Source organism: Podarcis bocagei (assembly GCF_964188305.1).
Source record: "Podarcis bocagei genome assembly, chromosome: 10".
Taxonomy (NCBI): Eukaryota; Metazoa; Chordata; class Lepidosauria; order Squamata; family Lacertidae; genus Podarcis; species Podarcis bocagei.
Window position 1 is genome coordinate 8,458,055 of NC_138135.1, and position 12,428 is coordinate 8,470,482.

At 46.1% G+C, this 12,428-nt stretch overlaps 1 protein-coding gene across 1 annotated transcript in view; it reads left to right on the forward strand.

Moving 5' to 3' along the window:
* Positions 1–12,428, forward strand: part of FBH1 (F-box DNA helicase 1) — a 47,008-nt gene that overhangs the window by 26,447 nt on the left and 8,133 nt on the right. Inside the window, exons 13-18 of the mRNA XM_081209895.1 lie at positions 790–926; positions 1,639–1,738; positions 2,979–3,103; positions 4,044–4,104; positions 5,860–6,054; positions 11,714–11,848. Coding sequence (XP_081066021.1) covers positions 790–926; positions 1,639–1,738; positions 2,979–3,103; positions 4,044–4,104; positions 5,860–6,054; positions 11,714–11,848 — 753 coding nt within the window. The remainder of the gene's footprint in view (positions 1–789; positions 927–1,638; positions 1,739–2,978; positions 3,104–4,043; positions 4,105–5,859; positions 6,055–11,713; positions 11,849–12,428) is intronic.

The following is a 12,428-nucleotide window of genomic DNA, read 5'->3' on the forward strand; positions in this document are numbered from 1 at the left end:
ACACACACAGACCATAAGTTAATACACTCTCCACAGTACAATGGTAAAATGCCATCAACAGGTCCTTTGAGAGATTGTTTTTCCGGAGGATTCTCAGAAAATATAACCTCTGCTATGTTTCAGATGGGATGTGGATGGCGCTGTGGGTTAAACCACAGAGCCTAGGACTTGCTGATCAGAAGGTTGGCGGTTCTAATCCCTGTGACGGGGTGAGCTCCCGTTGCTCGGTCCCTGCTCCTGCCAACCTAGCAGTTCAAAAGCACCTCAAAGTGCAAGTAGATAAATAGGTACTGCTCCAGCGGGAAGGTAAATGGCGTTTCCATGTGCTGCTCTGGTTTGCCAGAAGCGGCTTAGTCATGCTGCCCACATGACCCGGAAACTGTACGCCAGCTCCCTTGGCCAATAAAGCGAGATGAGCGCCGCAACCCCAGAGTCGGCCACGACTGGATCTAACGGTCAGGGGTCCCTTTACCTTTACCTTTTTATGTTTCAGATATTAATGGCGGTTGACATTTAGAAAGATAGACTTGTGGAAGTGATGAGTTTTTAGGTGTGGTATTGAGAATGTTGCTGGGCAGCTTCCAACAAAAGAGTAAAAATACATTAAAACATCGATCATGAAAAACTTCCCTAAACAGGGCTGCCTTCAGATCATTGAAGGCAATTCTGCCCATCTGTACCGCTCTTCCCTGTGAAAAATTCACCACCACCTGCATAAACATATGTTTTTCAGTGTACGGTTGAGAAGTTTTGCTTCTCTTTCTGAATACGCCATTCCTCTCCCTGCAGCTATCATGGACATTGTCCTCTCCCAGTCGTGTGGGGCCATCTTGGTAGGAGACCCTCACCAGCAAATCTATTCCTTCCGCGGCGCGGTCAATGCGCTGGCCGAAGTTTCTCACACCCACATGTTCTACCTCACAAAGGTGAGCCTCCGCAAACCTTCGCTTGGGCCCAGGTGCTTTATTCCGCATTCCCATTGGGGCAACCCACATTCCAGTGGCGGGCAGTTCCAGAGGCAAAACTGGGCAGGGCGGCAAATGCGAATTAGGGGGCGCCTTATACGCAGGGACGCGGGTGGCGCTGTGGGTTAAACCACAGAGCCTAGGACTTGCTGATCAGAAGGTCGGCGGTTCGAATCCCCGCGACGGGGTGAGCTCCCGTTGCTCGGTCCCTGCTCCTGCCAACCTAGCAGTTCGAAAGCACGTCAAAGTGCAAGTAGATAAATAGGTACCGCTCTGGCGGGAAGGTAAACGGCGTTTCCATGCGCTCTTCTGGTTCGCCAGAAGCGGCTTAGTCCTGCTGGCCACATGACCCGGAAGCTGTACGCCGGCTCCCTCGGCCAGTAGAGTGAGATGAGTGCCACAACCCCAGAGCCGGTCACGACTGGACCTAACGGTCAGGGGTCCCTTTACCTTTACCTATACGTGGGGACATCTCCCCCCATTTTCTTAAATCTGAGTCCCCCAAAGTAGGGGGCGTCTTATACATGACGGCGTCTTATAGACAGAAAAATACACTACGACTACCTCTAGTAGTAAGGAGCTTGGAAGTCCAAACCCAGGTAGGAGAACGGCGGCCCAGTTTCCTGAGCCTCTTTTCCAGTCCCTGCTCTGTTTTCTTGCCTCACTTCTACAGAGCTTCCGGTTTGGTTCTGAAATAGCTTACGTCGCCGCTACTCTCCTGGATGTCCTCAAGAAAGTTCGAAAGCAGACGTTGGTCGGAGGCAGCCAGGAAGGTGAGACATTCAGCTCAGCCGTATTCCTTTTTTTATTTTTTTAAGGAAGCACCCAGGTGGATTTGATTTAAATCAAATTGATTTAAATCACTAGTCAGTATAAGACTTGATTTAAATCATTATTATTTTTTGCAGAAAGACCTTCCTGCTGGTATAATCTTAATATTTACAACCAAGTGAAGGTTTCATTTTTGGAATAATAAATTTTCAGAGTAGTTTTTACAGTTATATCAGAAATTACTGATTTGGTTATACTATTAGAAATAGATAGATAATTATGAAGTTATTGTGAGGTTAAGTTAACAGTTTATATTTGGACAACTTTTCTGCTGTACTATATTGGAAGGAGAAAAATAATCATTTCCTTAACAATAATTAAAACAATTTATTTAACTAAAACAGTAACATTGTAGCATATGTATCCATGTTTGTTAATGGCTGTGGTTACATTTTTTTTTTCATTAAAAGAACAAACTTATACTGAGTTTCAGCACACATGAAAAACTTAAAACAAATCCTTGTTTCCTGATAAATAGCCTTTGGACTATAACGTAACAAATAGAAAACTATATTTAGAAAGATTTTTTCCTCCAAAAGCATTTTATTTTAAAAATCCATTTTTTTTATATATATATGGAAAAAAATGATGGTTGTTTTTTTTAAAGTAATATTTATTGAAATTTTACAAACAATAAAAGTTTCAAAGTTTAAACATAAAAAATAAGAACAAAGAATAACCCTAATAGAAGAAAAAAGAGCTACAAGTATACAAAAACAAAACACATGAAAAATGCAAAATAGAAAGCAGTTAACAAAAAAAAGAAAAGAAAAAAACCCAATATTTTCATATCTTATACTTCATTTACTAGTTTCCTGACCTCCTCACACCTCCCTTTTTGTATTCCAGTTCAGATATTTAATTCAGCAAGTCCTCACCCTCTATCATTTATCCTTGCTCAGCATCATTAGCCTATTATAAATATATATATATTCCACCATTATCAATCCATATTTACATATTCTTGTTAATCTTATTACCAACACCACTTATTTTCAATCCAACATCCCTTTAACATTCATTAATTTTACAGTATTTCTGCAAGTAGTCTTTAAATTTCTTCCAGTCTTCTTCCACCACCTCTTCTCCCTGATCTCGGATCATGGTTTTTGATCCACCCTGGGAAGCACTGATTCTCTCAGCTCGGTCTGTGACAGATACTTTGCTTCGCTTTTTTGGCAGGTGATATCACCGGGGCTGATGTGACGGGGAAAGTAACTCGCTTGTCTCGGTGCAACCAAACCGTCTTTGAGGATGCTGTGAAACTTACAAATGGAGAACCACCGGATAAAATACACATCCTTGGGGTATGGAACTAGCTATACACAGGGTGGGGTGGTGGGGAGGAGGAGAAAAAAGTTATGGGGTTTTGCTTGGAGCCCTGGATTTCAGGGGTGAGAACAGACATCACATTTTTAATGTGCCAGGGCTATTCTTCAACCACTCTCTCGACATTAAGTTCAAATGGGATCTAGGGGTCTTGTTGTGGTTTAGTCGTTTAGTCGTGTCCGCCTCTTCGTGACCCCTTCGTCCTCCATGTCATGTTTGCAGACATCTTTTGTAATGCAGAATTGGTCTGACAATGGGCCTGGTGCCTGACATTAATAACGTTCATATTAATGTTAATAATAATAGTAACAACAGCAACAACAAGTTCACCCTAACAGCCAGAAAACTAGCCCAGGAAGAAAGAAACAGCTGTTGTTGTTGTTTAGTCATTTAGTCATGTCTGACTCTTCGCGACCCCATGGACCAGAGCACGCCAGGCACTCCTGTCTTCCACTGTCTCCCGCAGTTTGGTCAAACTCATGCTGGTAGCTTCGAGAACACTGTCCCACCATCTCGTCCTCTGTCGTCCCCTTCTCCTTGTGTCCTCCACCTTCCCCAACATCAGGGTCTTTTCCAGGGAGTCTTCTCTTCTCATGAGGTGGCCAAAGTCTTGGAGCCTCAGCTTCAGGATCTGTCCTTCCAGTGAGCACTCAGGGCTGATTTCCTTCAGAATGGAGAGGTTTGATTTTCTTGCAGTCCATGGGACTCTCAAGAGTCTTCTCCAGCACCAGAATTCAAAAGCATCCATTCTTTGGCGATCAGCCTTCTTTCTGGTCCAGCTCTCACTTCCATACATCACTACTGGGAAAACCAGAGCTTGAACTATACGGACCTTTGTCGGCAAGGTCCCTCCAAGTCCAAAGTCCTGTCCGCTCCCAGAGTCTATGTGCAATTCACCCTCCTTTTATTTTTTGTTAGGGGCTTAAAGCCTTTGGCCTCGAGAAGATCCATGACATATGGAAGCTCCTCCATCCCGAATGTAAGTACTTTGGCTGGTGTAAACACTCCTGCGGCTTCGTTTCTGGGTCTCTGCCTCAACTGGGGAAAACTGGGCCATTAGAGCATTTTCTGCTCATAATGGCAGACTTTGCTGGCGAGTGCCAACAGGAGTGTGGCCAAAATGGGGCCATTGGGAAGTACAGCCGTACCTTGGTTGTCGAACGCCCTGGAACTCGTACGTTTTGGCTCCTGAACGCTGCAAACCCGGAAGTGATTGTTCCGGTTTGTGAATGTTCTTTTGGAACCTGAATGTCTGATGGGGCTTCCGCGGCTTCTGATTGGCTACAGGAGCTTCCCGCAGCCAATCAGAAGCCGCGATTTGGTTTTTGAAAGTTTTGGAAGTCAAACGGATTTCAGGAATGGATTCCGTTCGACTTCCAAGGTCCGACTTTATTGAGTTTGTGGGAGAGCCCCAGGGTCTACAGAAGCAACAGAATCAAATCAAATCAAAAACTACAATAACCCCAATGAAGACTGTTTGGCGATTTCAGAAAGCTGTTGAGGGAGAATGGAAAAGTAAAGGAGATTGGGAATGGAGTGGAAGGAAGTAGACACAGCTTGCTGACAGTCGAACACTGAACAGAAGCGTCTCAAACCATAGCATTTTGTTACAAGCCCCGCTTGCGCCACGTAATTCAAATCACACATAATGCAAAGCCATGGTTTATTAAACCACAGCTTAGTGTTGTGGGTGAACCCCGCTTGACTGTGGTTTGTTTCCTCTCAACAAACCGTTATATGAAGCTGCAGCTTGTTGACTCGCAAACTTCGGCTTGCTTTAACAATGGCTTGGTGTTACATGTGAACTCGACACCCTTGTTGGGTGTTGCAAGCCGCTTGTTGGATCACCTGTGGGACAACTTACGGTTATATAATATAATAATAATAATAATTTATTGTTTGTACCCCGCCCATCTGGCTGGGTTTCCCCAGCCTCTCTGGGCGGCTTCCACAGAGACCAAAAATACACTAAAATGTCACACATTAAAAACTTCCCTGAACAGGGCTGCCTTAAGATGTCTTCTGAATGTCAGGTAGTTGTTTATCGCTTTGACATCTGATGGGAGGGCATTCCACAGGGTGGTTAAATAGACCGTGGCTTGAAGAAGAAGAAGAAGAAGAGTTTGGATTTGATATCCCGCCTTTCACTCCCCTTCAGGAGTCTGAAAGCGGCTAACATTCTCCTTTCCCTTCCTCCCCCACAACAAACACTCTGTGAGGTGAGTGGGGCTGAGAGACTTCACAGAAGTGTGACTGGCCCAAGGTCACCCAGCAGCTGCATGTGGAGGAGCGGAGACACGAACCCGGTTTCCCAGATTACATGACTACCGCTCTTAACCACTACACCACACTGGCTCTTGCCATCATGTGTGAACCAGGCCACTCGGTCAGGAAACTCCTGATAAGGATGTCTAGAATCTAATGGCAATGCAGACAAGATGGGGGATTTTACTGTGATGGGCCTAGGTTCAGAAGCGAGATGAGAGCAGATCCAGGACTGAGCGATGTATGGACTGGGATCCATGCAGATGGGCCGAGCGAAAGGTGCAAGGCATGATGAATGGATTTGCTAGTTCAGGCAGAAGAACTCGCTGGCAGAGTTGATCGGTTGATTTACGTGTGAACTGCCCACCAATAGCCTCTTCCTACATCAAGGCAGCTGGGAGGAACTCCCCGTTTTCCTTGGCAGCCTTGCCTTCTCTGCATCATTTTGTCCCTGCTTGTGTGTTCCCAGTGAAACTTGAGGTGACGGACCCCTTTATCAAAAAGTGGGTCGATAAGGGCTTTGCAGGCCTCAAGGACTACGCAGCAAAGTCCGAAGATAAGCAGCTGGAGATGAAGATTGCCATTGTGGAGAAATACAAGGACCGCATCCCGGAGCTGGTGGAAAGAATATCACAGTGCCATGTGCCCATTCCGGAGATCGCAGGTAAGAGGAGCACAAGGCAACTTCTTTGCTTTCAAGGCCAGAAGAGGAAATAAAACTTGAAATGTTTTCTCAAGGACTGATTAGTATTAGCTTTAATAATAATAATAATAATAATAATAATAATAATAATAATAATAATAATAATAATTTATTTATCCCCCGCCCATCTGGCTGAGTTTCCCCAGCCACTCTGGGCGGCTTCCAACAAAACACTAAAATACAATAACCTATTAAACATTAAAAGCTTCCCTAAACAGGGCTGCCTTCAGATGTCTTCTAAAAGTCAGGTAGTTGTTGTTCTCTTTGACATTTGATGGGAGGATGTTCCACAGGGCGGGAGCCACCACCGAGAAGGCCCTCTGCCTGGTTCCCTGTAACTTGGCTTCTTGCAGCGAGGGAACCGCCAGAAGGCCCTCAGAGGTAGACCTCAGTGTCCGGGCAGAATGATGGGGGTGGAGACGCTCCTTCAGGTATATAGGACCAAGACCGTTTAGGGCTTTCAAGGTCAGCACCAACACTTTGAATTGTGCTAAGAAACGTAATGGGGGCCAGTGTAGGTCTTTCAAGACCGGTGTTATGTGGTCTCAGCGGCCGCCCCCAGTCACCAGTCCAGCTGCTACATTCTGGATTAGTTGTAGTTTCCGGGTCACCTTCAAAGGTAGCCCCACGTAGAGGACTATCGTGGAGGGTTTGGGGGGTGGCACTAAGTGCACAACCACCCTCCCAGTAGCTCAGAAGTTGATAGATGGCATTTGTATTCTACCGTATTTTTCGCCCCATAGGATGCACCTAGTTTTTTTGGGGGGAAATAAAGGGAAAAAAAATTTATTTCCCCCCCAGGTGCGCTGCGCTAATCCCGAAGCTTGGGGCGTGCGGAGGTCAGCGCACCCCAAGCTTCTGGGTGCCGGCAAGCTCTCTGCTAGCTGTGGGAGATCCGTGCGGCTTTCCCAGGGGTAGCGGAGCACTGCGCTAATCCCGAAGCTTGGGGCGTGCAGAGCTCAGCGCGCCCCAAGCTTCTGGGTGCCGGCAAGCAGTCCACTAGCCCTGGGAGAGCTGGGTCTCCCACAGCTAGCGGATAGCTTCCTGAAGCCTGGAGAGCGAGAGGGGTCGGTGCGCACCGACCCCCCTCGCTCTCCAGGCTTCAGCGAAAGCCTGCATTCGCCCCATAGGACGCACACACATTTCCCCTTCATTTTTGGAGGGGAAAAAGTGTGTCTTATAGGGCGAAAAATACGGCACTTTCCCTCCACGGATCTGTAAAGTGGCATCCATAGCTCTCCTCCTCCCCATTTTATAACAACTATGATTAATTCTTAATTATTTACACGGCACCCACCTAGCTGATATTATTTAATAATAATAAAAATAATAATAAATAGTAATAAAGCGATAAAGCATCAAATATTAAGAACTTCCCTAAACAGGGCTGCCTTCAGATGTCTTCTAAAAGTCAGATACTTGTTTCTTTCCTTGACATCTGATGGGAGGGCGTTCCACAGGGTGGGCGCCACCACCGAGAAGGCCCACTGCCTGGTTCCCTGTAGCTTCACTTCTTGCAGTGAGGGAGCCGCCAGAAGGCCTTCGGAGCTGGACCTCAGTGTCCGGGCTGAACAATCAGGGTGGAGACGCTCCTTCAGGTATACTGGGCTGAGGCCGTTTTATCTGTACAACACCCTTGTGAGGTAGGTTAGGCTGAGAGATGGTGACTGGCCCAGCAGATGCTCTGCGACTGAGCTGTGGCCAAAGACTGGCACCAGTCTACAGGCCTTCATCCTCTGCTTTTCTGCCTTCAGATGCCCAGGGCTGTGCCAGAACAGTTAATTATCAAAGGAGCAGCTGGACAACTATTAAATCCCCTCTGATTAATTGACACACTTAGGGTAGGGGTGGGCTGAGCACATGATTTCATCCCACCACAGTCTCACTGGCCCTCCTGTGGTGAATGGGCAGTCGTAATCTGGGCCCATCATCCTTGCCTGTTTCCAAAATGGCAAAGATCAAGTATTTTAAATACGGTACAATCACATCTCACATTTAACTTCTGCGATTTCCAACCATACGTGATTGATGGCAAGCCGGTTGAAACTGCGGGAGTCGAATCTGGTTTGGTTTTTGGTTTTGGTTAAAGGGAAAAAGATGCAGTCTCTTAAAAAGAGAATTTCTTAGATGCTAAGGTTTGGGGCAAGTACTCTTTGGCAAGAGAACCCCAGCAGAGATTTAAAATCACAAGCTGCTTTTGCAGCAACTTGTTGTTGTTTAGTCGTGTCCGACTCTTTGTGACCTCCTGGACCAGAGCACGCCAGGCACTCCTGTCTTCCACTGCCTCCCGCAGTTTGGTCAAATTCATATTGGTAGCTTCGAGAACGCTGTCCAACCATCTTGTCCTCTGTCGTCCCCTTCACCTTGTGCCCTCCATCTTTCCCAACATCAGGGTTTTTTTCCAGGGAGTCTTCTCTTCTCATGAGGTGGCCAAAGTCTTGGAGCCTCAGCTTCAGGATCTGTCCTTCCAGTGAGCACTCAGGGCTGATTTCCTCAAGAATGGATAGGTTTGATCTTCTTGCAGTCCATGAGACTCTCAAGAGTCTCCTCCAGCACCAGAATTCAAAAGCATAAATTCTTCGGCAATCAGCCTTCTTGATGGTCCAGCAAAGCATGGAATTATAGGCTTTAAAATATCCCCTACTTCCTGTAGTGTAAAAAGAGACCACACGTTTGGCAAGTTAAAAACGGTTTACTTACAAACTCTTCAAAGTTCAGATTCGTGTGTTTTTCCATACGGCAGTAAGAAAACACAGGCAGTAAAACGTAGGTTCCAAAGTGTGGTGAAGGTTTCTAAAACCACGTGATCGAAGCTCGGAGCATTCAGCTTGCCCCTCCTTACTGGTAAGAGTTCATATGGAGAAATGCGAAGAATAAAGGTTGCATAACCCTTCCTCCTAAAGTGTGGGGGAGTAGTGACCTAGCTAGGCCCGGCAGGACAGCTTACTCTGTGGTCTTAACCCCTTTGTGCATTAATTAGACTTAAGCCTGTTGGTTATATAATAGGGTTACCGGACGTCCCTGGTTCCCGGGGACAGTCCCCAGATTTGCAAATCTGTCCCCGGCAAACATGGCAGTGGCAGCCTCAGCAGCCGGAGCCAGCTTTGTAGCACAGTTGGCTCTGGCTGGCTCCGGGCTGATGACTGCCACTGCCACTGCCAAAGGGGAACCGGGGACATCCGGCGGTACAGATCTCCTGCCCCCTTCCCCCTTTTGACTGATGGGGGAGGCCTGGGAGTTGCAGGCGGGCAGCCGTTGCCCAGGAGCGGCGCAAGGTGTGTGGTTTCTCTGCCAGGCAAGGTGCAAAGCCCTTCTTTTACACCCTGTGAAACATAAATGCGCAGTTTTGTTAAAAAAAACTGGGCAACGGCGCGCCGCCTGCCCATGACTCCCGAGCCTCCCCTGCCCCCTTCCCCCTTTGTTTTGACAGATCGGGGGAGGCTCGGGAGCCGTGGGCAGGCACCATTTTCCAGTTTTTTTAAAAAAAACCTGCGCATTTATGTTTCACAGGGTGCAAAGGAAGGGCTTTGCACCTTTGTACAATATGCATGTGTGCTTGGGCCCAGGGTCTTTTGCCTCACCATCCCCACTACTGACTCCCTGTTGCTACTCAGCTTCCAAAAAATAAATAAAATAAAATAAAATAAAATCCCCGGATTCATTGAAAAGAATCTGGTAACCATATTATATGAGGCTGGTTATCCCACAAAATCCAAGCAAGGTGGAGAACCTAAAAGCTCTTTTTTTTTAAATAAAATTTTTATTAGGGTTTTCAAAAAGTTTTTTAGACAAACACAACAACAAACAAACACAACACACAACACACATAACAAATATAGTTTTAAAATCTTAATTTCTTAACCACTTTCCCGGACTTCCCCCACCTCCCCTTCTTGCATCCCTAGTCCAATAATTAACTCAACAAGTTCTTATCCCCAAATTATCCCTTATTAACATTTTACTTAAATTATCTTAATTTATCGAATTTAAACTTCTAAACCTCATTTTAATACATAACATTTACCCCTTTTTCTAAGGTCGTCCCAAGTTCCCTTTCACGAGTTTCCCAATTTTTATAATTGTTACCCAACAACTTATCCAATAAAAACATATAATTATACCCCTTCTAAAAGCTCTTTTTGTGCCAGGTCCACTTTTATGCTCTCTGCCTTGCCTCGGGGGCAAGGCCCTCTTGATTCGCAGGCTCTGGGAGTACTGGGAATTTTTTCTCTCTCCCCTCCCTCACCCACTAGCCACAGGGCGGCTCCAAGGGTTTGGGTATGCCCAATTTTCACCCTTGGAACCGACCCCCCCCCCCCCAAATAAGATGCCAACTTAATGGGCTTAGGATTTTATTTATGGTAAGTGATGAATTAATATGTTAAATTCTATAAGGTGAAGATTTAAGGGTGTTAATGTTTAAGTTAAATTTCATAAAAATTGGGATTTGGAAAACCGTTAAAAGGACATGCAATGAAATTCAACCAAGGGGAAGCGAGGAAGTCACTTAACAAAGTTAATAACTGTAATTTTTAATAAGGCTATGATTTATGTTTGTTTTGTTTGTTTGTTTGTCTTGTGTGTGTGCGTGCTTGTTTGTTTATAATATTGTGAAAACCAATAAAATGTTTTGGAGGGGAAAAAACAACAAATAAGATGCAGTTGCACTGTGCTCGAACTGCCCTCTCACGTTTTGGATCATCCATTATCTCACGGTTACAGGATTGTGACTGTCAAAAGGCTTGTTTGCCTCTTTAACACTGATGGACTTATATTGTCTAATTTTGTTCATGCAACAGTGATGGACTTTCATTTTTTGTGATTCTATTCCATACTTTGTTTAAGAATTGCTACGCTTGGAGCTTCTATTACCGCACGATTTCAGGATTGGGACTGTTGAAAGGCTTGCTTGCCTCTGGGATATTGATTGACCACCTTCTCTCATTTTGTTCATACAATATTGATTTATTTTATCATTTGTATCTCCGTCATATATTTTCTGTCTAAGAACTGTGAAATAATACATGTTACATATACCGTATTTTTCGCTCTATAGGACGCACTTTTTCCCCTCCAAAAATTAAGGGGAAATGTGTGTGCGTCCTATGGAGTGAATACAGGCTCCTTGACTTCAGCGATAGCAACGTGAAGCCTGGAGAGCAAGAGGGGTCGGTGCGCACCAACCCCTCTCGCTCTCCAGGCTTCAGGGATGCCGCCTGAAGCCTTTGGAGCGCAGCGGGAACTCGCGCTGCGCTCCGAAGGTTTCGGGTTCCTTTTGCTGAAGCCGGGAGAGCAAGACTTTCCTGGCTTCAGCCGAGAGGGAGAGCTGCGCAGCGCCCCTTCAGCCAAGTGGGAGGAGAAATGGAAGGGGCTCCGTTTCTCCTGCCGCTTCACTGAAGGGGCGCTGAGCAGAGAGGGGGAGACATTTTTCCCCCCCTGTTCTCCCCCTCCTATGGTCCGGTGCATCCTATAGAGCGAAAAATACGGTATACTGTTAAAACATTATTAGCCACGTGTTGCCTGTTATTGTTTAAAGTTTTTTCTGTTTTTGCAACACAGGGGATTTCCTTTGTTACTCTCACAAGCCCAACATGTTGATTTTTCACTTTGCCTCCTTCAGATCATGTCTTGGGGACCGTCCATAAGGCCAAAGGCTTGGAATTCGACACTGTCCAAGTGGCCGACGACTTCACGAGCAGCATCAGCCTAACTGTCATGCAGCAAGCCTTCGAGAGGATACCCAATTTACGCACCAGTAAGGAAGACTTTCTCCCTTGACCTCCTCTCCTCCATTTTATTTTAGCGCTGCTGTTTAAAATGTAGCGTTCCCAAAGCAAGGAAAGATTGGACCCTGATTAATAGAATACACACATGGCTTGACCAGCAAGACTCTGGGAGGAGGTGCCAATAATAATTCCTCTCTACCCCTCGGTCCAAGGGACATGAGTGGCGCTGTGGGTTAAACCACAGACCCTAGGACTTGCCGATCAGAAGGTCAGCGGTTTGAATCCCCATGACGGGGTGAGCTCCCATTGCTCGGTCCCTGCTCCTGCCAACCTAGCAGTTCGAAAGGACACCAGTGCAAGTAGATAAATAGTTACCGCTCCAGCAGGAAGGTAAACAGCGTTTCCGTGCTCTGCTCTGGTTCGCCAGAAGCGGCTTAGTCATGCTGGCCACATGACCCAGAAGCTGTATGCTGGCTCCCTCGGCCAATAAAACGAGACGAACGCCGCAACCCCAGAGTCAGCCACGACTGGACCTAATGGTCAGGGGTCCCTTTACCGTTACCTTACCCCTCAGTCCAGGTCATTTTATTCACAAAAAAACTTTTTACA